At 37.5% G+C, this 27246-nt stretch overlaps 1 protein-coding gene across 1 annotated transcript in view; it reads left to right on the top strand.

Moving 5' to 3' along the window:
• The window catches only part of LOC110047885 (hemicentin-1-like), a 49506-nt gene extending 24712 nt beyond the window's left edge, over positions 1-24794 (top strand). Inside the window, exons 14-33 of the mRNA XM_089294240.1 lie at positions 565-831; positions 1463-1717; positions 2697-2945; positions 4003-4260; positions 5536-5802; positions 6427-6681; positions 7670-7918; positions 10570-10827; positions 11382-11648; positions 13432-13683; positions 14868-15122; positions 15593-15706; positions 16671-16792; positions 19193-19251; positions 19993-20147; positions 21046-21222; positions 22065-22092; positions 22963-23086; positions 23755-23794; positions 24061-24794. Of these exons, the coding sequence (XP_089150366.1) occupies positions 565-831; positions 1463-1717; positions 2697-2945; positions 4003-4260; positions 5536-5802; positions 6427-6681; positions 7670-7918; positions 10570-10827; positions 11382-11648; positions 13432-13683; positions 14868-15122; positions 15593-15706; positions 16671-16792; positions 19193-19251; positions 19993-20147; positions 21046-21222; positions 22065-22092; positions 22963-23086; positions 23755-23794; positions 24061-24080 (3671 nt within the window). The 3' untranslated portion in view covers positions 24081-24794. The remainder of the gene's footprint in view (positions 1-564; positions 832-1462; positions 1718-2696; positions 2946-4002; positions 4261-5535; positions 5803-6426; positions 6682-7669; positions 7919-10569; positions 10828-11381; positions 11649-13431; positions 13684-14867; positions 15123-15592; positions 15707-16670; positions 16793-19192; positions 19252-19992; positions 20148-21045; positions 21223-22064; positions 22093-22962; positions 23087-23754; positions 23795-24060) is intronic.
• The last annotated feature ends 2452 nt before the right edge of the window (positions 24795-27246 follow it).

Here is a 27246-nt window from a genome sequence, read left to right as displayed (position 1 = left end):
ATTTACAAGTACTGTACATTTCTTTCTTGCAATAAATGGTTTTTATATGTTAGGAAAATCCCAGACGATCGGGGATTTTACTTTTTTGCCAACCATCCCAGATTTTGCCGATGTATCAGATATTCGCCACAGGTCTCTCCGAGATTTTCCTGATTATGAATTCAGCAGGAAATGGAAAGTGCGCCAAAAATCAAAACTTGAACTCAAATGTGAAAGGGGGACTGGAGCTCAGCACTTTAGGGGATTGGTAATGAGCGAAATCCATCACTGACTGATGCCGATGTCCCTGACAGTACAAATTAGAGTTTTCATTTGTCGGGAGTGATTGCTGACCATCGCAGAAATCTGGGATGCATCGGGAAAATAGAAACGCTCTTGATTCTCCAGATTTGTCCCTGTTCATCCCAGATGATCAGGGATTTCTACGATTTCGAGTTTTCATTAGTCGGCAAAATCTGGGACAGTCGGGAAACAGTAAAATCCCAGACCATCTGGGATTTTCCTGATATCTGAAAACCAGGCTTATTGAATGCATGTTACATGATAAAATGTGCTTATTTCCAGTGGCTCCATTTGCTGAGGTAGTTCCTCAAACTGTCACAGTCATTGAAGGTGGAAACATCACCTTAATTTGCAATATCAGTGGTGTTCCTGCTCCATCTATTCTCTGGACTCAGATTGGCAGCTCAAAAGTTCTTTCTCACAATTCATCGCTCACCATTGTGAATGTAAGCAGACCTGGGACACCTGATAACATGATCCAGTATCAGTGTACAGCCAGTAATGGAGTGGAAGCAGCTGCCACAGCCACAGTCAATGTCACTGTTCACTGTAAGTAGAAGAGGTTAAACATATTTGTTAATAGGTATAGAGATACATGTAGAGGATATTACATGGGTACGAGGAGATACCAAAATCTTTCTTTGTGTGTTGAAAAGTATTTCACAAGTGAGTGCATGCAGCCAGCGAGTGAAATAATTGTATTCAACACAAGTCCATCGAGAAGAGAAACTTTGTATCTCCAAGCAGCCATGTACAGTAATGTTCAATTTATGATATAAGCACCAAAGAAATACCAAACCATTTCACTTTTGCTGCAAAAGGTGCAATATATTATTTAACCATGCTTGAAAATGACATGTAATTTAACACTTCTGGTGGATGAGAAAGTAGCAAAAGTCTTTGAAAACCTATGCAATCACTGTGTAGTCATTAATTTAAAACCAAATTAAATTACTCTCAACTCTCAGCTGAAAACTGTTCTGATGCATTGCTTTGGTATTTTTATATGTCTATTTATATTTGCATGTACATCACAGTTTATAGTATTCAATTACATATAGCTTCACATGTAAGATCAGTGGGTCCTTGCTTGAAGCCAGTGAGAACAGAAGTTTATCCAACACTGCTGCATGTAATTCCATGTAATAATTCTAACTTTGTTTCTGTCCCTGTTTTGCAGTTCCCCCTGCAATTGACTCAGCTCCATCAGCTTATCAAGTTATAGAAGGCACTGGAGCCATCCTTTTCTGTAATGCCACTGGTAATCCACAGCCCAACATTATATGGACCAAACAAGGAAACAACAGCAAACTGTCTACATCAGAGACTCTTAATCTGACAAAGCTAATGAGAGAAGATGATGGATCAGTGTACAAATGTACAGTGACAAATGAAGATGGATCAGCAGAAGCTATTACCACAGTTACTGTCTTTTGTAAGTTGTTGAAAGGAACAGTAAACACACATCAAATTCCATGAGAAGTTGATCCTTTCATTTTGTCATCTTTATACCTCTATACTGGTGTGACTTTGTTAAGACTGGTGATGCATGTACAAGTCATTGTTTATTATATGGCTGAACCAGTCTGTGATGAAAAGGAGAATTCAGATTGGTTCCCTTGGCAGTCTGAATTTTGCAATATGGCCTGCTCAAGGATGGACCACTCACAGATTAATTTTGGTGAAATTGCTTTTTCAATTCATTGCACAAAATAATGGGATAACAAGAGCACAGTCAAATAAATGCTTAGCTCCCATGTACATGTTTACCAAGAATGGATCACCAAGATGTATCAATTTATCAGCAGATTTAAATAAGAGCCATTAAAATAAGTTCTTTATTGAACTAGCTTGTTCAGTCCTTATTGGAGAATATTGGTGTTGTTCTTTTGCTTTTGCAAGATTATGGGTGAAAAAAAAAAGAACTCAAATCAATATTTCTCTGAGAAAGGACCTCATTCCAGTTCAACAAATTTATGTGGACTGTGTTTAATTTCCTGTTAAAGGGTTTTATACCCTTAATTTGACATGACTTGTTACACTGTACTTGAAATTTCTGGCTACAGCTCTTGCAAGAATTTTATTGCACTGGATTTGCAAGATGGCGCTGTTGGAATTTACAAGCTGGGACTTTACCATATGTGTGGCTAAATTAATTTTCTCATGGAGAAAATCTTCAACCACTTTGCTGTATTCAGTCATTTTTGTTCTAAATCAAAGTTTGTATTTCTTAGCATAGTTAGTCGTGATACTTTGTTATAAGTTTTTCTTTTTCGCCATGCTTTTTTAAAGTAAAAGTCCTGCTTTTACCTGTTACTGAGTTTGTGAGCTAATCAGAAAGCTAGGAATTCAAAAACCATTATTGATGATACACTGCACCAATGTTGATGATTTAATAATCAATATTTTTACAGTCCCACCAAAGTCTGCAATACAAAGTTGTCCTAGTCATGTTAGCGAAGGTGAAAATGTGACACTATACTGTAATGCAACTGGTAATCCTCCACCTGAAGTAGCCTGGATAAGGTCTGGAGAGGTTCTGGAGAAAGACAGTGTTCATGTTATATCAGCTATCAACAGAAGTCTGTCAGGAATATTCAAGTGTATGGCATGGAATGGAATTGGCAACAATTATACTGCCAATTGTACTATTGATGTTCACTGTAAGTAAATTTCATGTGTCCACTTTGAATTTACCATTGTTGAGTGTGCGTTTCTTCACATTTGGATTACAAATCCAAATAGTAACCCTCTTTGTGACTTGATTAGATGAAATCTTAAATAGGAGTTTTAAGTTTCATGATTCTTTAATTTTTTTGGGTAAGGATTGGAAAATGTGGGTTTGCTCAGTGGTCTTCTGTTTTGTTTTTTTTTGGCCTGATTATCGGGCAACTTTCTCTCCAAATTTCAGTGAAAAACATCACAAACTCACCGGAAACGAACTCAAAATGGGTGCCTCACTCACCGAAATCTTTGTTTCAAGATATGAAGGAAAATAGACATGTACGTTAGCCGTTCTTCCAGTGTAATGAGATATTACACAAAAGCGTGAAAATAACAACGCCTTGATCAATAAAGTGAAGGCTCATTTTACTTTAACAATAGAGCTCATATCAATTACAAAGTGGGCTTAAATGTTGCCTGTGGTGGGAAAGATCCTTTGCAAAATCTGAATGAGAATGTGAAAATTAATGTCTTCTTCGTCCAGTGCTAACAACTTCTCCTCAAAGCAGGGACCTTTGTCACTAATCAGCTAACACATCAACCAAATTCTGACTGAATGTTTTTGAAACCTTTCCACCTGGCTTTTTCCTCTGTAGTGCTTTCTTCGCACTTGCAAATGGCACAAACTTTTTTGTTTCTTCAATGACATACTTAAGCTTAAATCCACAATCTATAAACGGAAAACACTCAGAAAGGCTTCTCGAATACCAAACTCAAACGTTTGACAATCACACTATGCGGCAATCTGTCACGCAACTTTTAAATGTACTTCTCTTGGCGACCCAATGACAGCTATCAGTTAGAGGTAATTTTTTCACGGAATTTTTTTGAAAGGAAAGATCGCAACAAGATATATCTGAAAAAGCGAAAACAATTTTTTTTAAAAAATGGTCAATTTTGGGGTATACTGATACCTTGACTGAAACAGGTCTGTACAGTCTGTATCTTTTGCCAATATAAATGTTAACACAAGTCTGTTAATTTTGTTTTCATCAGATTCCCCAACTTCAACCATGATTACTACACTTCGTCAGAACACTACAGTGCTGTGTGATGCCACTGTGTCAATAAAATGTACAACAGATGCCAACCCTGAAGCTCACATTTATGACTTCTACTTAAATGACAATCTCATTGGTAACAGCAGTTCAGGTGTGTTTAACACCACTGTAATAGCAGATGGAGTGTACACTTGTGCTCCTATCAACACAGATGGCACAGGAGACAATGCTTCTGTCAGTATCACTGTTGTTGGTAAGTGTAAGCACACATCCTGTCCATTGTTTAAGGAGAGAATCTGTAAAATGTTGTATGTCATTATGTCAGTAAGCACTATAGCTGAGGCAAACAACTGATTTATTTTGCTTTCCTGAACATGTATATTCCATGTTATGCATGTATATTCAGGGTTGCCACAAAGTTTTGTTTCAAATAGGAGAATGTATTGTTGGAGATTTCTAAAAAATCTCTACAGTACCCAGGAAAGCATGCCAGAAAGGAAGGAGTAAATATACAATGTTATGGTTTTTGCTGGAAGGCCGGCTATTTTTGACAACCCTAATGTTGGTATCAAGAATGGCCAAAGGTTTCTAGGTTTAATGAGCTTCTTTGCTTGTCAGTTTGTCTGTAAGTAAACGTTGGAGAATGATGCAGTAGACTACTGTAATTATTATCATTGCATATTCCGAAATTACTAGTAATTAAGTGATCTATGTTTTGCATTTCCCAGTACCAGTTACAATGTACATATGTATTCAATGTTAGAAAGAGAAATCTGTATTGGCATATTTACAAGTATTGTACATTTCTTTCTTGCCATAAATGATTATAGCCTGGTTTTCATATGTCGAGAAAATCCCAGACGATCGGGGATTTTAGTATACTAAAATTTTATTATAATTAATTTTTCAGTATAATTACTTTAATTACTTTATTTTCATTCATTCCTCACGTTATTGTAAAGATTTTAGTTTTAGATTTATTGTAAATTGTTATTTAGAATGTAATATACTAATTGTAGGTCCACATCAGCTTTTAGCTGCCAATTTTATCGACCTACTCATTAAATAAAGTATGTATGTATGTATGTAGTTTTTGCCGACCATCCCAGATTTTGCTGATATATCGGATATTCGCCAGAGGTCTGTCACAGATTTTCCCGATTATGAGATTTGGTGGGAAATGTAAAGTGCGCCAAAAAGCGAAACTTGAACACAAATGTGAAAGGGGGACTGGAGCCCAGCAATTTAGGGGATGGGTAATGAGAGAAATCCATTGCCCACAGGCACCGACGTCCCCGACGGTACAAATTTGAGTTTTCATTTGTCGGGAATGATCGCTGACCATCACAGAAATCTGGGACGTGTTGGGAAAATAGAAACACCCCCGATTCTCCAGATTTGTCCCCGTTCCTCCCAGACGATCAGGGATATCTACGATTTCGGGTTTTCATTAGTCTGGGATTTTCCTGATATCTGAAAACCAGGCTTATTGAATGCATGTTATGTGATAAAATGTGCTTATTTCCAGTGGCTCCATTTGCTGAGGTTATTCCTCAAACTGTCATAGCCATTGAAGGTGGAAACATCACACTAGTTTGCAATATCAGTGGTGTTCCTGCTCCATCTATTCTCTGGACTCAGATTGGCAGCTCAAAAGTTGTTTCTCACAATTCATCACTTACCATTGTGAATGTAAGCAGACCTGGGACACCTGATAATATGATCCAATATCAGTGTACAGCCAGTAATGGAGTGGAAACACCTGCCACAGACGCAGTCAATGTCACTGTTCACTGTAAGTAGAAGGGGTTAAAGATTATTTGTTAACAGGTATAGAGATACATGTAGAGGATATTACATGGTTGCGAGGAGATACCAAAATCTTTCTTTGTGTGTTGAAAAGTATTTCACAAGTGAGTGCATGCAGCCAGCGAGTGAAATAATTCTATTCAACACAAGTCCATTGAGAAGAGAAACTTTGTATCTCCAAGCAGCCATGTAATGTTCCATTTATGATATAAGCACCAAAGAAATACCAAACCATTTCACTTTTGTTGCAAAAGGCACAATATATTATTTAACCATGCATGAAAATAACATGTTATTTTACCACTTCTGGTGGGTGAGAAAGTAGCAAAAGTCTTTGAAAACCAATACAATCACTATGTAGTCATTAATTTAAAACCAAATTAGATTACTCTCCACTCTCAGCTGAAAACTGTTCTGATGCATTGCTTTGGTATTTTTATGTCTATTTATATTTGCATGTACATCACAGTTTATAGTATTCAATTACATATAGCTTCACATGTAAGATCAGTGGGTCCTTGCTTGAAGCCAGTGAGAACAGAAGTTCATCCAACACTACTAAATGTAATTCCATGTAATAATTCTTTATATCTCTGTCCCTGTTTTGTAGTTCCCCCTGCAATTGACTCAGCTCCATCGACTTATCAAGTTATAGAAGGCACTGGAGCTATCCTTTTCTGTAATGCTACTGGTAATCCACAGCCCAACATTATATGGACCAAACAAGGAAACAACAGCAAACTGTCTACATCAGAGACTCTTAATCTGACAAAGCTAATGAGAGAAGATGATGGATCAGTGTACAAATGTACAGTGACAAATGAAGATGGATCAGCAGAAGCTATTACCACAGTTACTGTCTTTTGTAAGTTGTTAAAAGGAACAGTAAACACACATCAAATTCCATGAGAAGTTGATCCTTTCATTTTGTCATCTTTATACCTCTATACTGGTGTGACTTTGTTAAGACTGGTGATGCATGTACAAGTCATTGTTTATTATATAGCTGAACCAGTCTGTGATGAAAAGGAGAATTCAGATTGGTTCCCTTGGCAGTCTGAATTTTGCATTATGGCCCGCTCAAGGATGGACCACTCACAAATTAATTTCGGTGAAATTGCTTTTTCAATTCATTACAAAAAAATAATGGGATAACAAAAGCACAGTCAAATAAATGCTTAGCTCCCATGTACATGTTTACCAAGAATGGATCACCAAGATGTATCAATTTATCAGCAGATTTAAAAGAGCCATTAAAATAAGTTCTTTATTGAACTAGGTTGTTCAGTCCTTATTGGAGAATATGGGTCTCTTTCCTTTTTTTGCAAGATTATGGACGAAAAAAAAAAAAACCAATATTTCTCTAAGAAAGGACCTCACACCAGTTCAGCAACATTTATGTGTGTTTAATTTCCAGTTAAAGGGTTTTATAGAGGTACCCTATATTTTACATTATTACTTGAATTTCTGGCATCAGCTCTTATAAGAATTTTATTGCATTGGTTTTTAAAGATGGCCCTGTTGAAATTTACAAGCTGGTTACTTTACACGACTTTAGACAATCGTTAACCACTTTGGGGTTGGGTTTTGGAACTTGCCATAAATTGTTTTCTGCTGTTGGTGCTGTATTCAGTCATTTTCGTTCTAAATCAAAGTTTGTGTATTTCTTAGCATAGTTAGTTGTGATACTTTGTTTTAAGTTTTTTTTCACCATGCTTTTTTAAGGTTAAAGTCCTGCTTTTACCTGCTACTGAGTTTGTGAGCCAATCAGAAAGCTAGAAATTCAAAAAACCAATGTTTATGATACACTGTACCAATGTTGATGATTTTTAAAATAATCAATGTTTTTACAGTCCCACCAAAGTCTGCAATACAAAGTTGTCCTAGTCATGTTAGCGAAGGTGAAAATGTGACGCTATACTGTAATGCAACTGGTAATCCTCCACCTGAAGTAGCCTGGATAAGGTCTGGAGAGGTTCTGGTGAAAGACAGTGTTCATGTTATATCAGCTATCAACAGAAGTTTGTCAGGAATATTCAAGTGTATGGCATGGAATGGAATTGGCAACAATTATACTGCCAATTGTACTGTTGATGTTCACTGTAAGTAAATTTCACATGTCCATTTGGAATTTACCATTGCTGAGCGTGCATGTCTTCGCAGTTGGATTACAAATCCAAACAGTAACCCTCTTTGTGAATTGATTAGATCAAATCTTAAACAGGGGTTTTAAGTTTCATGATTCTTTAGTTTCTTTGGGTAAGGATTGGAAAGTGTGGATTTGCTCAGTGGTCTTCGTTGTAAGAATTGTAGACCACCATTTGTAAACACTATCAATGCAGTAATATTTCAAACGTACCTATTTTGTGCATGTTAAAATTGATCAATAAACAATTGATTACGTAAGCCCATGACAGCCCAATAGACACTTTATGTTTAGAAGCTGCATCATTCAAATGTACTTTACTTCCAGTCTTCTCTTCAGATGTGTTCACTGTTGTTTCCACCTTGTACTGCCCATTATATTATTGATGAATGATTTATTATTTATTTTTATTATATGGCTGTGTCTCACAAGGACTGGGAACTACCGAATTCACGAATTTGATTGGCTGAAATCGATATTGACCGCGGTCTAGATTTTCCCATCTAGACCGGCATCTAGACCGGTTTCGTTTTGCGTTGAAAAAGTAGCAAACTAAAATACAAAAATGTTCACTGTTTTCTTTTATTTTCTTCTCAGTCATTTATGGAAGTGCCGAAAAGCCTGATGACAAAAAAAAAGTAAAGAGGACGAGCAAATTTCGGCAGGTTTAAGTTAAGCTCATCTCCGTTTGCAAGCAAAATGTCAGCAAACCAGTTTCATTAAACGATGTAAATTTTTCTTTTTTGCCATATAATAAACATCTTATTAACCGAGCAGGAGGTCTGTATGGGAGAATCTTGACCGAGGTCGTGAGTGCAGACCGAACGCAGTGAGGTCTGTACACACGACCGAGGTGTGCCGGTCTAGATTCTCCCATGCAGACCTCCTGCTCGGTTAATAAGAGCTAAAAATAAGCTGAGTTATTATCAATTACCTTTTACTTCAAATTTGCAGTGGGATCGATGTACATGTATACTAGGTTGTCGTGGCTAATTGGATTTTTGTTTCTTTGGATGTCAATTATCTGTGGGATATGAGATCAAGAAACCTATCTTAGATTCTCCCAGGAAAACCCTGTCTGTCAGGTGTTTCACGAGCGCCTTTGACACATGTACCGTAGCTAGTAGCTAAGTTAAAGGTATCAGAATACCCCAAATGACCATCATTCGTTGGCGCCGCTTTCCGGTCAGACATTTGACGCAAACCTCAGTGAAGTATGTAATTTCTGAAAGCTTAAGAACTGTGATTACACAGGTATATTTAAAATAAAAAATAACGGTTTTCTGAATATAGCGCTCTATTTCCCAAAGTACAGAGGTTCACTAATCAAGTTTGTTTCCGGTCCGATTTGAGCGAGACGACACGATCAATATTGCTATGTCTTCTCGACACCTTTCTCTAAAAATATTGTCAGGACGTTTCGATTACTTGTGTGGTTTGTTTTTTACGCACAGTTAAACTTTGAGAGTTGATAAAAAAGGCATTCTCTTCACTAAAATAGTCATAACTTTTGAAAGAAATAAAAACTAAAAATTCCCCGACACCATTTTTTTGCCTGATTATCTGGCAACATTCTCTCCAAATTTCAGCACAAAACGTTAAAACTTACCCAGAAATGAATGCAAAAGGTGTGCTTCACTCACTGAAATTTTTCTTTCGAGATACAAAGGAAAATATACTTTAAGGCATTCTTCCGGTGTAATGAGATAATTACACAAAACGTGTGACAATAACGACACCTTGATCGATAAAGTGAAGGTTCATTTTACTTTAACAATAGAGCTGGTATCAATTACAAACGGTCCCAAATGTTGCCTGGGGTGGGAAATATCCTTTGGAAGATCTGAATTCCACCGCTTGTGTGCCCAGGTTAGTTAGAAAATAATTTTTGTTCGTGTTTCTTCTTTACGATTTTTAAAACGCCTTAGCTTAGAGATGCTGTAGGCAATGAAAGAGTGCACTCCTAAACAATAAAAATAATAATAGGGAGACGAGATACCAACGAGATACCAATTGATTTGGGATGTTACCGCTACTGCTTCAAACGGTGAAAGTGCTTAGGAAGTAATGCATGGAGAATGTCAAATATCATCCTTGTGCAGTGCAAGCATTACCTCTCCTGCTAGAAGCAGGAAACTTTGTCACCAGCCAGCTAACGCATCAGTCCAATTCTGATCGAATGTTTTTTAAACCTTTCTGCCTGGGCTTTCTCCTCTGTAGTGCTTTCTTCGCACTTGCAAATGACACGAATTTTTGCGTTTCTTCGACGACATATTTAAGCTCAAATCAACAATCTACAAGCAGAGATCACTCAGAACAGCTCGCCAACTACCAAACACAAACGTTTGACAATCGTACTACGCGACAATCTGTCACGCAACGTTTAAATGTACTTCTCGTGACAACCCACTGACAGCTATCAGTTAGAGGTATTTTTTTCGTAGAGATTTTTTTTAAAATTACGGATATATAATATCTGAAAAAGTGAAAAACAATTTTTATGAAAAATGGTCAGTTTTGGGGTATACTGATACATTGACTGAAACAGGTCTGTATCTTTAACCAATATAAATCATTAGACAAGTTTGTTTATTTTGTATACAACAGATTCCCCAGCTTCAACGATAATTACTACACTTCCTCAGAACACTACGGTGCTGCGTGATGCCACTGTGTCAATAGAATGCTCAACAGATGCCAACCCTGATGCTCACATTTATGACTTCTACTTAAATGACAATCTCATTGGTAACAGCAGTTCAGGTGTGTTTAACACCACTGTAATAGCAGATGGAGTGTACACTTGTGTTCCTATTAACACAGATGGCACAGGAGACAATGCTACTGTCAGTATCACTGCTGTTGGTAAGTGTAAGCACACATCCTGTCCATTGTTTAAGGAGACAAATTGTAAAATGTTGTATGTCATTATGTCAGAAAGCACTATACATGTAGTTGAGGCAAACAACTGATTTATTTTGTACATCCCACAGTATGCATGTATATTCAGGGTTGCCACAAAGGTTTCTTTTTTCCAAATAGTAGAATGTATTGCTGGAGATTTCCAAAAAATCAGAACACTACCCAGGAAAGTGCCTGCCAGAGATGATGGCGAAAATAATTATACAATGTTATGGTTTTTGCTGGAAGCCCAGCTATTTTTGACAACCCTAATGTTGGTATCAAGAATGGCCAAAGGTTTCTAAGTTTAATGAGCTTCTTTGCTTGTCAGTTTATGCCTGTAAGTAAACGTTGGAGGATGATGATCTATGTATTGCATTTTTCGGTACCATTTACAATGTACACATGTACATGTATTCAATGATAGAAGGAAACATCTGTATCTACATATTTACAAGTACATATCTTTCTTACCATTATCGAATGCATGTTACATGATAAAATGTGCTTATTTCCAGTGGCTCCATTTGCTGAGGTAGTTCCTCAAACTGTCACAGTCATTGAAGGTGGAAACATCACCTTAATTTGCAATATCAGTGGTGTTCCTGCTCCATCTATTCTCTGGACTCAGATTGGCAGCTCAAAAGTTGTTTCTCACAATTCATCGCTCACCATTGTGAATGTAAGCAGACCTGGGACACCTGATAACATGATCCAGTATCAGTGTACAGCCAGTAATGGAGTGGAAGCAGCTGCCACAGACACAGTCAATGTCACTGTTCACTGTAAGTATTTAATGCAAATCTCTTGATTATAGAATTAAAAGGGAATTTGTGAAAGGAAAGGGGAAGTATTAGAGAACTTCTGGCAATGGGGACACAGACTCCATGACACTTTCAAGAATGAATGATCTAATGATTATTCAGTTGATAAATATTGGGAGGTAGAGAGCTGTAGTTCCTATAGACTAGTTATGTTATAAAAACCAAGATGTTCTTTCAGTCAACTCTGGAAATAACAATTATTACATTTTATCATCATCTGCATGTTCCAGACCAGTATGGAATATTTTACACGATTACACGTATTTGGCAAATTCGTGGAATTCCATGTAATCCTCAGATCCATTCATGGACTTTAAATTTTTATAGCTACTTGCAATGGAGCTGCTTTACAACTGCAATCTCCTTGTAAAACTAACCAAAATAAATGATGCAGGAAAAAGTAATTGAAATGTTTGAGTTTGTAAGATATTGCTTGCAGTGCTAATTGCCTCCACACTATTCTTGTTTACATAGCCATAAACATAGTGGTAAATTGGTAACAACTCAAGCAACTTGCCTTGAAGTTGTTTTCAGCAACGTGCAACTTTGTTCTCATGTTGTTCTCTCATGGGATGAGGGGTCAATCAGATACAGTGTATTTCAGAAGTCTTCTTAAGTTAAAACCCTCTATTTTGCTTTGACATTCTTTCGGCAACTTTTTGTTGACCCACTATAATTATATGCTTTCTGGAAGTTGTTTTTCTGTTAACTTACATTGTGAAGAAAAACTCTTCTCGATGAACGATAGTTTTAATTCTTCAGCGATGAAGGAACATTCTACAATTGAGCAGAAACAGTAGAATTACAATACGATAAAACTAAACATAGCTAAGAAAGACGGGGATAATCACATAACAAGAAATATAAAGCAAGGGATAGATTGGACATCGCTGGAAGTGTTTGGTAAACAAACATGGCCAACCTAAAACTTAACTGAGTCCTGGGACCTGGGGTGCCAAGCAGTTAACTCTACACGTTGTACTGTTTATTTTTTATTTATTTATTTTATTTTTTATTATCCTTTATTTTTATAATTACATTACATTCATTTCATTACATTTGAAAAACAGGAACTTGTACACGCGTACTGAATAGTACTTGCTTACATTACATACTACTTGACTCTACACCTACATTGTATATTACACTACTACACACTACTACACTACATAGTAAGTTACTTAATTACTTTACATACTTACTTGTACATCCACATTGTATACTACACTACTTCACACTACTACACTACTTAAACTTAACACCCGAAAGGGAAATAAATGAATAAGGTTTACGAGGCTTACAATACTACATAACTTCTCTAACAATACAGAAAAAAGTGTCTATACAATAAATATACAACTAAAAAAATATACAAATAACTGTCTCTAATTAATGAGAGGCTTCTACTTTCCTTCGTGGATTTTAAGTCGGTAGTTCTTTATGGCTATAGATCGCTCAGATTGTTACTCACTCGTATAATTACCAACCGAATTGGACTCCACTCGGTTTTATTACCATCATAAATCATTTCTTCGTAATCATTTTAAAATAATCAACAATTACTATTTACATACCCCAATCAAACGTATCCTTATTTTTACACTGTGAAAATCAAGTGAGGTTGATAGTATTGGCCATTGAAGTTCTCAGATCTCAGATTATATGAATCATCTAAGTGTAGTTTTTCTTCGTTTTCAACTTGCATAATATTTATATGAGACGTCTGTCTTTCTTTCTTTCTCAGATTCTCCAGAGGTTTTAATTAAATCAATAAGCCCAGTGGTTGAGGGTAATCATTTGTCACTTGTTTGCCACGTCACTGGTAATCCACCACCAGATGTATCATGGATCAGAGGAAGTGATAATTCAGTGTTAGCAAAGAATGCCTCAGTTACGTTACCAAATGTCACAAGAGCTGATTCTGGTCTCTTCCAGTGTTACGCTTGGAATGGGATTGGGAAAAATGCATCGTCAAATGTTGCTGTTGATGTGTTGTGTGAGTATATAGGGACCGCATATGAGGCAAATCATGTGAAGTCGTGGTTTGGCTTGTAATGTGATTGAAGAAAGAATCTTGCATACTGGCAATATTATTGCCCTGTGGCCTAGTGAATAAATTCTCTTGTTGAAAAGGTTTTTTACGTCATATGAGAGAAATAGTCTCCACTTCTGCTTGCAATTCGTGGTAGTGAAGTTTAGTTTTGGTCACTGAATTAATACTATTTATCTTGATTGTATGTTTTTACAACATATTAAGTAGCTATAAAAGTAGGTATACATGTAATAATAATAGTAATAATAATAATAATAATAATAATAATAATAATAATTTAGATTTATATTGCGCAGGTTACATGAATATGTGATCACCTGCGCATTACAAAAGTGAGCTATAAAGCAACTGAAAACTAAAAGGTATAATAATGTCAAATGAGCTAAAAACTACAATAGAAACTAAATAAGAAAGTAATTAGACAATTACTTTGGTTTTGGTCTTGGTTTTACTACGGTTTGAATTTGGCTGAGTAGTCTAATTGGTATGTAATTGGTTTGGTTTTGGTTTTACGACACTCAATTGAAAACCGCTTTTTTGAGAGCGGTTTTTATTCTAGTGTCGAAAAGTTATAAGTTTTGCACTACTACGTTACACGACTGGCTTAAAAACGTCGCGCCACTTTTCCATCCAATCAGAAGTAAAACCAAAACCAATCGTGAAACACTCGCACACGTTTTCGCGCGCTTTGCGTCAGCTTCATCTAATTACATGTACTTCTAGTTTTAATGGTTTACTTTATTGTCTGTGTCTTTTCTGATTGGCTAGAGTGATTACTTTGGTTCTGGTTTTAGTACACTCAATTGAAAACCGCTCTATTATCAACTTCAAGTTCTATCTACTAATGTCTTGGCCTTCACACTTTCTATGGTATATGTAATTAATTTATTTTATCATTAACAGTCTCTGTTCCTTAAATACATTTCCTTGCACGTTTAATTTCATTGTTTTTGTTTGTTCTTATTTTAGAGTTATTTTTTTGTGTGTGCTTTTTTTTTCAAGACTTCATCATACTTTACAGAAAACATTGAATATTCACTGTGATTTTGTCAACTGGTGTGCAAGCTACAAACCGAACTTAGAGGATGATATTGCTGAATTTATTGTTGTGTCTTTATTGTTATCAGATCCTTCAGAGATAGTTACCCGTCCAGTGGACCAAGTCATTTGGGTTGGAGAGCCCGTGACTCTGTTCTGTAACGCTATTGGAAACCCTGTTCCAAATATCTCATACTCTGCTGTGGGAGAGAATGGCACAGTTGGCAATGACAAGACACTTGTCATCAACAGCTCCAGTGTGGCGTATGTTAAGACTTACACTTGCACTGCTGATAATGGGGTACAGCCACCAGCGGCTGCCAATGCAACTGTCACAGTTTTAGGCAAGTCTTACTTCTGTTTGACTTTGCAAGATTTAGTCATTGACATGCTTTCACGATCCGGTAAACAAAAAGATGTGTTACCAGAATTATAAGGAGAACTTTCAAACATGAAGTATATAACGCAGAGAACTATTGGGCTAGGCAAATGTGATGAAGAGATAAGGACAGAAATTTACGTCAAGTTCATTTCAACTCATAAGAGTAACCACATCAACAAAAAAATGTTGGAAAGTTTGTAAGTAGTCACAAAATGTTGCACAGTTCAATGTGCGATGAGCATTCCACTGAGTACTTTAAATTTTGTGGAACATCTGTTTTGAAAACAAACCTTCCAAAGGGTTTCTTTTCATAGCATGGGAGTGATGACCCAAACTGGGGTAAAAGAAAATAAACATAGACGTGGTAAGCAGGTACTGACCAAGTTTTCTGTCAACTGTTAGGACATAAAATTATCATATTGTTTTTCACAGTAAGACCTTGTTCTAGTAATCCCTGCTTGAAAGGAAGCTGTAGAGACTTGAAGACCCCTGCCTACAACTGTAGCTGTGATTTTGGTTATGAAGGAACAAACTGCGATGAGCCGAGTAAGTCTTTTTGACAATATAACCTTCGTTGCTACAGGATAACAATTTCATGTTTAGACTGTTACGATGCTGTTATCCACTATATATTATATTTCTTTATTCGCTCTTGTACTTTACAAACCATATTTTTATATATATACAACCAACACACAAACACACACACACACACTAAAATAAGGAACAAATATTGAGCCTGGAAGTTAAATATGTATGACGGTATGTTTATTTAAACGGTTTGTTTTTAAAAAAAAATGCAAATTATGGTCAAACTTGTATCCGGTGAAACTCCAAGACGGAAGTACATATATATTATAATCATACTACCGTTGAAACCGTACATACATTGTATACATGTACCTGACATGCGTCAAATGTTCAATGATTCAATGATTTGATTACTGAATAATGGGTGCTTGATTTAGAGCGCTTCATCTGGTGCAGACTGGTTACGATACTGTGATTTACCATCATTATGTTTCAAAAAGTTACTGAAAGTTATAGTCCGAACTGTGGACAGCCTACAATGCATTCAGCGGGCAATTGCAAAAATCACATTCATCCAGTATAGCCAACTCTAGCTACGAAAACCTTTTTTTTTGGAACTGGAAGAAGGTACCCTTTCTTTTGGAAACAGACACGCTTTAGTGAGTGTCAAACTGCAATAGAAAATAGGAAAAAAAACAAAACGTATGTAAAACATTGCATTCAGGTTTCCAAGTATGTTTGAGTTAAGTTTTGTCAGACCTGTTTTGTATTAAGCAGACACTTACTCAGTCTTAAGGATGATCATTCAATAAAGGTTGTTTAACTGTTGAGGTATTGGTGCATGTGTCGATGTGAAGATTCATAGCACAGCATGCCCAACCTTGGTCTTATATCCAATCACTTCTGGCAAGCAGATACAACTTTGCGTTGTGTATTTGGGCGATGTTGGTAACATAGCTGCTTCTGTTTTTCGCTGCAGTTCCACAGCAAAGTGAAAATGTAAGAGGTGAAGTAAAACTGAAACAGGTCCAGTATCACCCAGACTACAAGAACCACAGCAGTAAGAGGTTCAAAGAGCTTAGTGATCTCTTTAAAACTAGTGTAAGTATTTTGCTCTCTCAAAGTCTTGTTTCTCTTCCTCAGGCACAGCACAGTAATATCCACAGTATTGTGATGACACAGGAGGCAAAAGTAATAACCAAACCTCGCTTTGTCATTACATATTGAAAATGTTAATTATGCAGGAGTAGAAGAACGTTTTTTTTTTTTTTGTCATTTTTGAACATGAACGTGCAACACACTGGCATCTTTCTACAACGCTTTGAAATTTATTCATGTTCCAACTGCTGTAACAATTTCTCTTGTCTTTTGGCCCACTTTATTTCTCCAGTTGGCGTTTCTTTCCTGTTAAAGTGCACCTAACCCCCAAATTTTTTTTTTCGCTAAAACAAATCTAGACTTTATTTGAAGCACTTGGGCGAAGAAATTTTTGAATTTGGTTGAATCCTCGATTTTCTATGCCCTTTCAAAGTCGCGATCAAGTGTTTCACGACCGCGTTTTAGGGGGTCTGGGGCGGCGGTACCTGATGACGTCTACCCAGGAACCAAACACAATAGCGCAGTCAACTCACTGTATTTGCTCGAGAAAATAGAATGCAAAACTAATCGTACCGATGTATTTTGGGACTAAAACGTCCAAGTTTTGTCTCAGAATCATTTCTTTTTCGTCACTGGAGTCAGAGTTAAGTTTCGATTCGGAAGGCTCCGAAATAAACTTCGATCGAGCACGTTCGACAACTGTGAACTCACTGCTTAGAGCTTTGAGAGCAATTTACAATATTTCAAGCGACGACGGGGAAGACGTCTTTGCGGACGAGCTGCTTGTATATTAGGAATGGAAAGCTAGATACGAAGTGGAGGAGCAGGCAAACGAACAGCAGGAGAGAAAACTCAAGGACTGCTTTGGATGGTAATTTCGTCAACTAAACATAAGATTCCCACGCGTGTTTATAGCCCGTTTACATTTGTCCTTACCGAGAATGTCTTTTGTCAAGGTTCTGTTAAATCCAGTTTGTGTTTTACTTTCAGTTGAATGCTTCATGTTTATAAGAGCGACGTACGTGTTGCAGTTTTCGAGACTTGATGACCTCCAAAACATTGGCTTCGATCGATTGAAAATCGTATTGTTTGGAGCTGTATTTTTGAAGCTGCGGGAAGCAAGGCGGAAGGAAACATTTCATGCAATTACCGATTTCACATTGTCACACGTTTTAAGTCGTAACTCCAAATAACCAATGTAAATTGTTCTCAAAGTTTGCAGTGAAATTCGTCGGATAAGCGAAAAGGGTGTGTTCCCTAAGCGGTCCGCAGATAATGTTACGCGGTCATATTTTCGACGCTATTGCACAGAATCTTTGTCACACTGCTGATTTCCAAACCTTCGAAAAACTCTGTGAGTCTAACAATTTTGTTATCATGTAATTCTAGAGGATTAATCTTCGACTTTCATCTAAATCGAAAGAGAAATAAGTGTTGGTTAGCGGCGTACAGTTGCGATCTATTTACATATCAGTATAACGCTTCTTGATCATGACCGGATCACACAACGTTGCCGGTTATGTTATAAATACTGCGGGATTGGAAGATATAGGTTGTCGGTGGTATTTCTACAAATTGCTGTTTAGCTTTAAGCAGAAAATTTATGAAAATAGCGTTCGAAAATCTGCGGAACAAATTCCAGTGAGAGTTCTTCAATGGTTCTCACAGATTCAGTTCGCTTGTTTTGGTTCGACAAAATCAACCATCGTTTACGTCTTTATTGCACCATTAGCCGATCATCGTCAGTAAATTGTACAGTATATCTTTCTTGAAATCTGGAATATTGCTGCAACAGCCGATAGCGCCTCTGGAAGGCGTTTCTGCGCGCTTTTCGAATGTGTATTGCACCATCCTGAAGGAAATGAGAGGAAATGAGATATCCAACCTTCCTGGGTAGACGTCACAAGAGCCGCTGGACCCATTCTCTTCAAACTCGGTCGTGAAACAAAATGGCGGTGTTTTGGAGCTATTTTCGAGATTTCGTCGTGACACAGAAAATCGAGGATTTAACGGAATCCAAAAATTTTTTCGTGGAACTATTTCAAATAATAAGTAGATTCGTTCTAGCGAAAAAAAATTTTTGGGGTTAGGTGCACTTTAAAGTGAATGTTTTCTTAATGAGTGGCATGTTCTCCTTACAGGGTGACTGGTATTTCTTGGATTTGTATCTGTCCTTTTCAGGTGTGGTCGATGAAGCAGTACAATTTTAGCCAAGCTGACCCAGAGATTCTTGGAAAGAATCCCTAGCAGCAGCTTAATTGTACCAAAATTAAACATCATTGTGTCAATAGTTGAAAGACACTCATGGAGAGAAAACTAAAATAATGCAAGGCTGGTTTTTCCCCTCTTCTTTTTCCTCTTTTTTTTTTTTAATTTTTAATTTTTTTCATTTTTAATTCGCAGGTGACTGAATTGTACAAAGATGTAATCCAGTTTGGACATGTCAAGGTTGACGGCATCCTGTAAGACTGGCAGTTTTTTATTTGTAACTTTTCGTCTCAACTGTGTTATGCATGCAGGCAAATTGGTAGCAGTTCAATAGCTCTTATTGCAGTTGAGCCTGCGATCAAATATTCCTTTGTTTAAAAAGGCATACAAACGAGGCGAACGAGTCAATACAAAGCAAAATTGACCCTTTCGTCTCGTTTGTATGTCAAACCGCTCATAACTTCAATAACAGCTATTTTGAAAAGCGCAAAACCTGCGGTGGAATTGGAAGCATGTTAGATTTGTAAATATATGACGTTTCCTCAAGAGGGATTCGGTGATCACCACCAATTTTGCTTCTTTTTTTTTTTTGTTTTGTTTTGTTTTTTTGTTTTGTTTTGTTTTTTTTGTTTTGTTTTGTTTTGTTTTTTGTTTCCCCTTTTCAAAGTAAAACTGGCGATTCATCTTGTTTTAAAGAATTGAAATTATTGACAATTTAATTCACCGGAAAATTAAACACACGGAAGACCTGCTCTTTTTAGACGTAAAAAAATTGAAAGCGGCGCCGTAAAGAAATACTTTCAAAAGGGCTGATTATTAAGACTCGAGAGTGGCTATGGTGCTGTGTTTGCTTGTAGCTAGTGTCAAATCAGAGAATAATGCGTTTTAACCAATCAGAGAAGCTTGAAACGTTTTGACATGAAATACAGTTATTGGCAGACAATCCACAATGGCGCTGTAACCTTTGACTAACAAGTTTTGTTTTATTTTGACAGGAATGGAAGCGTTGTGATCAACTTCACTTTAGTTTTCCTCAAAGGGAATAAGACTGTTGAAGATTTGGTTAAGATCTTGGAAACCTCTGTTTCTGACAATGGCACTATAAGTTCCTTATCCGTAGCAAGGGACACTCTCCGACTCATTCTTCCAAGTGAGTCGTGATGCCATTTTGTATATACCATTTATATAGGGCAGCAAGGGAAAAAAAAACTGGTAAAGGATAACCTGAGGTAACCTAGCACGCCATCCGGTTGTAGTAACTCCGCGCCTTTGAAGGGATAAGTTAAGAACACAACAAAATTCTGTCTCTGTTGTTCTTCTTCGTACATATAGTAACATGAAAAGTCTTTTAGCACTCGCCTCCATATATATCAAAATGACATTGTCACCGTATAAGGCAATTAGTGACACTAAAGAGATGTCACACAAAGGAGCCATATTTCAAAATGGCAATGACGCCTCACTGAAATTATAGTGATGTTTGCTTGCGGTTTAGTTCCATTCTGGTTCCACTTCGGTTAGTTCTACTCACACTATCCACCTATATGATATGGGTCTGTTTCTTTGAGTAAAACAAGTTGTGTAAGAAAAAAAAGGCTTATATTAAATATAACTAAGTCTTAAGCGAGATTCTGTTCATGTAATCGTAAGTGAAAGGGGAATGTCAAAATGAAATATGGAGACGAGTGTTAGCCTATAATGTCCCGTGTTTTTAATAGATATGTGGGATAATTTTTGCCTTTACTCTTGATGGATTGATGGGCTGAACAACAAACACCAACAACAAACACAGCTTTTATTTGTGTATTGTAGCTACTAGCCGGCTGTCCCTACAGGGAGCCGACTAATCGGGGACACCTAATACTTAAAGAAAAAGAAAGGTAGAAATCGTTTGGCCCAGATGAAAGCCTTTGAGTCGTGCGTTATTAAGGCTGAGTATGAAGAGACCTGATGCTCTGGTAATTCCCTGTCACAATGGAAAACCACAATTGCGTAACACAACAGACGTAACTGTTCCTGACCTGATTTCTTTTTTATCCTCCGTTTAGCTACCCCAGCTCCAACTATTACAACTACAGTTAGTGCTCCGTCTGTAGCCGCGCGGAGTGTAAAGGTGGCTTCATGGATGATAGCTTTGATTGGAGCCATTGGTGGACTCATTTTCCTGGTGTTGGTCTGCGCTATGATTCATTGCTGTGTACACGACAATCGGAAGGCAAAAAAAGGTAGAATAGTTCACTAGAACATGTAATAGAAAAACCTTACCAGGAACAAATAGTTGCTTGCTTTATGCCTTTGTCTGTGGTAGAAGGCTAGTTAACGTATTAACAGACCTTAGCTTTCCTACACAGCAGACAGTTCAAGGCAAAGTGAGAGGCCAGTTCTTCACATTCGTAACAACTTGGGTAGTAACAAAGAGTGAACTGACCAATAGTAAAAGTTTCTTTCTTTTAAAATCTGTCACTCGCAGATCACGCACATTATTCATTTGATATATGTGTTGCCACAGAACAACGAAGGGGCCTTCATATAGTAAATGTGCTGTAATGTGGAGCCGTTTTCTGTTTGATTGTTGCGAAACACTCACTCACTATAGCCAGAAGGAATGGAGCTCGAGGAGGCAAGTCCCTGCTGACATGAATTCGTCTCTGTAGATTGGACACTAGGGTTTACGGGAGCTAGGATTTTTGGTTTCCTTTGGGAAACCTGTTTCCTATGACTGGTCGATGATGTTATTGCCTTTGGAACCGATTGACTATTTTTTCCTCACTACCAAAAGCTAGTACTCAGTCTTCCCGAAATTTCTGGAATGCTCCGTTGATGACGTCACTGTGCCTTTCCCGAAAAGTGCATGGTCTTTTAAGGTGTGAACGAGTTCAGAATGTGTCTTGAGGCACCTACGTGATTTTAAATAGTGGATATTCACCATAATGGCCTGTTGTCTTAGGAGTATTTTTAAACCTCTCGTGATTGAACGTTTCCTTGGTGAATTTTAATCTGGGACAGATATGTTCACCACTGTATTGGTCTCGGTTTATCCTAATATTCTCGCCGTTTTCGTCCTCAGACGTTTTGCAGGGATATGAAGACAACACGTAAGTATTTGACATTGTATTCAATTATAAAGTGCAAAAAACGTAAAACATTGCAGGACACTATTTATTTTTCCACGCCCTCTTCTTCTTAACGGGGCTTGTAGATCCATTGGGCTTATTTCAAGTGGTAAACGGTTGAATTTCCATGTCCTTGAACTCCCCATAACGAGACACGACATTGAAAGCAAGCCTGTAAACGAAAGTGATTCAACTTTTTACGTTGAAACTAAACTGGACTAACCCAAGTCTATTTAGTGTCACCATTGTAAAGGCAGGGGTACAGAACGGAGAAAGGTTCAGAGCGGTGTCCAAGAATGAACGGTCTGTGATTTTTCTTAACAATGTCTGTACAGATAAATGAATTGTAGGATTATAGTCTTGTAATGCCACATTTTTTACATCTAGCTTAAGCAATGTTTGAGACTTAAGTCTTCATATCCATGAGTATATTAAATTTATGACTGCAAGGTACAATTTTGAGTTCGAGTTTCAAGCCGAGTTAGATCTTCAAGTTCGAAGTAGAATTTCGTGTCTAGGTAAATGTTTGCACCTTTTTTCATTAAATTTTATTCTATGTTTTCTAAAATTTGTAACTTTCTGTGGGTTTTAGTTTTATTTTCTTCTTAATCTGACAGAGGTTTACCCTCTCGTTCAAATAAAAGGTTAAAAAAACGGAAAGGTATCCCTTGCCCTAATTGGGTCAACCGGAGTGCTTTTAAGGCTAACCTGGGCGGTATTGAGGCTAAATAATAGTAGCTTAACGTTTTTCTCTTGAGTTCGAAACATGATCTCGAAGTGATACAAGGGGCAATCTTCTTATCTTGTCCATTGACCAGTATTTTTTTCTGTTGCTGTTGTTGTTACGGATAGTGGCCAGTGGATCAATCTCCCCCATGTCAAGAATGGAATTAAACCATCTGAACATGAGCTTGCACACACAAATAGTGGGGCCTACCTTGAGGAAGGACCTACAGTGGAAGAGCCTCCTAACCAGGTGCGTTAACTTTGCTCGCCATATGAACCCTTAAGGTGGCTCAAGACAGTTTTCAGCCCTCTTCAAGATGGAGATTTTGATGGGTCACTATAACCACTCCTTATCAGTTGATGTTACAATCACGCTATCAAAAAACTGCCCAATCATCGGTGTACACGTTGTAACCATTTTCGTGACACTAGTTATAACCATAGCAACAGTGTGACCTGCTAGAAACACCCTTAATTTGAAAAAGTTCAAAAATGGCAGGGTGAAACTCTTTTTTATCAGCAATTTTGATGAGCAGGATAAGATGCAAGTTTTGGCAAAGTTAAAAAAAAAAAATTCCTTACATGGGGTTCAGAGCCACCTAAAGTTTTCGAAAACTTAAGGAAAAATCTGTCTTTTTTTACTTCACTCAGTATGGATTAAAAACTGTAAGTATGTGCCTTGTTATGTTTGTGCGACTGCAAAGTTCAGGTCTGAGCTATGTGGTTTTCAGTCGAGCCTCTATCTCTAGCAGAAAATAAAGTATGTTTATCGCCATTCCAAACGAAAGACTGCTGGGATAATAAGCTGTGCCCTTCCTTGGGTAATGCATGCACTTGCAAAGCTAGGAGAGCACTTTTAGGTTTGTTCAAAGCGTAGTATTGCTAAGCATGTGCTTATTTTGGCGTCATTTTTTTCAGGAACGCGCCGTTGACGGGCAGCCTCTTGGCGACACCAATGGTGAGTAGGACTTTGGTGTAAAGTTGATTGGTTGATGCATGCTAAGGTTTGACCCGAAATAAAAAGCAGTTCTATGAATAACAGTTATAAAATAGAATGAAAAGCCATTTACCATTTAAATATAGCTATTGCACAGTGCTTTCAGTTGATGCCTCTTTTAACATTTTATATTGTGACAAAAAAAAACAATTCTAGAAATATTCTAATTCGGGCACTCTCTATGATTTAACCTTGTTCTAATGTATTTTTATGTGTTTTGTTTGAAGGCAACATCACTCGTCTTTAGTGACTGATGTTGTGTCCGGCACACCGGAATAAATCACAAGAAGAGTGAAATGAGCAACGAGGTCCATTTTGCACGACTTATTTCTTTGCAGGAATTGATATATTTTTGCTGCTTTTGTACATGTATGCCTAACTGTCTCAGAAATTTCTAGTTTTTGTAACAATCTCTTTTTGACAGAGGTTTCGGTTTGTAATGAAAGACGTCATAGATATATCGTGTATGATGTTTTTATAGTTAGGGAAAAAATGCGAAGTCTTCATTTCTAAGCGCTTTCCATTCTTGGGTCGTCATAATCCTGAAGTGTGGATTTAACGGGGTAAGCATTTATAAATCTGCTCAACGTTCCAAATAATAAGAGGACCTCACAGTTAATCAAGTTTATTAATTACAAGTTATTGTTTGCAATGCATTCCTTAGTATTAACCTGTCAACCGTAAGGTTAATTCCACGAGATGTTACGGCATTGTGCAAACAGGACGAAAGTTTCTCGCTCAGCTAAATTTTGAAAGACGTCCTGTTAATGAACACTTGTATATATTTGCAAGAAAGTTGTTATGCTGTATGTTTATATAACAAGACTGTTAAAGTGACTGCACCGTAATTTGTTTAATTTCTTGAGTTTAACTATTTATATATCCTGGTTGTGAAACATTTATGAGAAATCGAATATTTATGTCACTTTGCTTATCTGAATTACAATTGGTGACATTTGAAGCTTTGGTTGACTTTTTTTGCGTGATAATTTTTGTGTTGTGTTTATTTGGATTCAAAGAAATACGGCCGATGTAGACATTTATTGGGCGGAGGGATTACTGACCTGGTAAAAATGTGAGGGGTTTATATCTGATTTACTGTATGGGTAGTTTTTGAGGTGTCCCAGTATCCCCACATGAAAAAAAGCCGAAAATAATAGTTACTTAGGTAAAAGAGAGAAAGGGGTAATACATCGAAATGGAACAGTGGCTGATACCGTAAGAGTTGGCGGATAACGAAGGACGAACTTGAAAAGTGTAGGTTTATAGGATCAAAAAAAATATCTTCATTTTTTTTTTTCTCAAGCATCTGAGCGGGCCGGAATCCTAAATCCTCGAATTTGATTGGCTAATCTTACGCACGTAACCGGTCCAGCTTTTTACGATACGGCCCACGGGCCGAATTTTTTTCCCGCTGCCTAATTTTCTCTCCTAAAAGTTAGCGGTAATCGTCAATCTTTTGCCTTTTTCACACATCCATCGACGATTAGTCGACGCAAGTTTCTCTGTTCACTTTAAAATGGCAAGGAAAGTCACTGTAAGTAAATTCAATCGAGTGTTTTGAAGTTGTGAGAGTTTGCTTTATAACTGTTTGTAGCTTGGCGCTGCAATGGCGCGAAATCCTGTGTTTCTCTCGCCGTAAAATTTGAGTCAATTTTAGTCGAGTTTACCTCTCTGATCGTTACTGTATTTAGAAGGATTTCTGTGGAATACACTTCACGAATTTCCTCGCTTTCTGCTATTCAATTTACGGTAGAAAAATGACGAGGTGATTTTAAAAGCAACGGCTGACAGAAATTGTTTTTGTAGTGAAACTTCAAACTTCGCACGAAATTTCACACCGCAAAAACAACTTTGGAGACCTTAACTGGTCAAATAAATGCAACTGACACAAAGTAGCTTGAAAAAAATCTGTTTTTTAATGCATCTTTCTTTGTCTACTGTCCGAGTTACTCGCTCGTTGCCAAGATCTTTTTCAAATCGTTAGCAGACGGCGCGCAAGCCGATTCAATGACAAGATTTGCCTAAACAAACCCATTTGTAATCTGTAAAACCAATTTACTGCAGGAAAAAATAATAAACATGTTATTTGCCGGCTTACGGTCGGTCCGTATGGTGAAAAACTGTGACCTCGGGCTTGAAAATTCCAAAATTTCAAGACCTCGGTCACAGTTTTTCACCATACGGACCTCCCAGCCGGCAAATAACATATATATCTTTCTCCGCAGTTTAATAGCTGTCATTGCAGTTATCAGCGACTTGACGCACAAACGAGGCGAAAGGGTCAATTCTGCCTTGTATTAACCCTTTCGCCTCATTTGCATGCCTTTTAAAACAAAAGAATATTTGACCGCAGACTCAACTGCAATAACAGCTATTATATGATCATTTCATCTATTCACTAGTGTAGGTTTATGTTTGACAATACTGCATCGTTTACAGACCCGCTTATGGAAATTGTCTGTGCCCCCGACCCCGAACTTCAAGCTCTTTTATCACCGAAATAACACAACATAATGACACCCATAATACTTAAATCCTTAGCCTCGCATTAATGAGAGAAATCCTTTGTTTGGAAATGGTAGTTACTCAAATTCGTGACTGTGAAATCGGTAAACAAGACCTTGAAAGGCTAACATAGTTCCTTCCTTTTTCATCTGAGTACAAGGAGTATCGAACAAATCACGGGTCTTTTCCGGCTCCATCGTCTTGCACAGTTGTGTATAATCCGTGTTGTTGTGCGTTGAGCTTCGGAAATAAAGCGTGCACTGCGCCTTTCAATAACATGCGCACTCTAAAATTCAAAGCTAAACCGACAAATGCGTTTTTCGCTACCGTCAATCAAGTGTCCGGTGGCTGCTCTCAGCTTCCGACTACTGCTGAGCACTGTTTCGTTGTCTGAACTGTGCCCAACGATTTGATTACCACGCGCTCGGCAGTTTTCGGAAGCTGGAAGGAACCGCCGAACATATGAATGACGGTATCGAAAAACGCGTTTGTCGGTTGAGTGTTGAATTTTAGAGTCGGAATGTTATTGAAAGGCGCAGTAAAATATCGGACGAAAAGGCCATCAGAGAACAGGCGCTGCCCTGCGCCGATTCTAGGCACATAGCTATATATTTAGATTTGGCAAACACCTCTGTTTCCCCCTGTTGTTAATGGAGCGTTACACGGCGGCCACGTTGGTGTTCGGTGTTCCCAAACAAAACAATTTTCCATTTGAAAATATCTCATTTCCTAATTTTAGACTCCTGAGACACCAACATGGCCGCTTTGACGTCGTAAGATTTTCAAATGGTCACTCTCTGGCCAGTTTTCCGTTTCAGATCCAAAAGTCCAAAACCGTTTCTAAAAAAGGCCTCGTGCCTTTCCAGTAGTAACTTATTGTAGTTAATACCAGTAACACCAACAAC

This window comes from Orbicella faveolata, unplaced genomic scaffold (assembly GCF_042242905.1).
Source record: "Orbicella faveolata isolate gen_17 unplaced genomic scaffold, um_ofav_v1 contig_25, whole genome shotgun sequence".
NCBI lineage: Eukaryota > Metazoa > Cnidaria > Anthozoa > Scleractinia > Merulinidae > Orbicella > Orbicella faveolata.
Note: the sequence above shows the minus strand (reverse complement) of the source record. Positions and strands in the feature narration are given on the sequence as shown.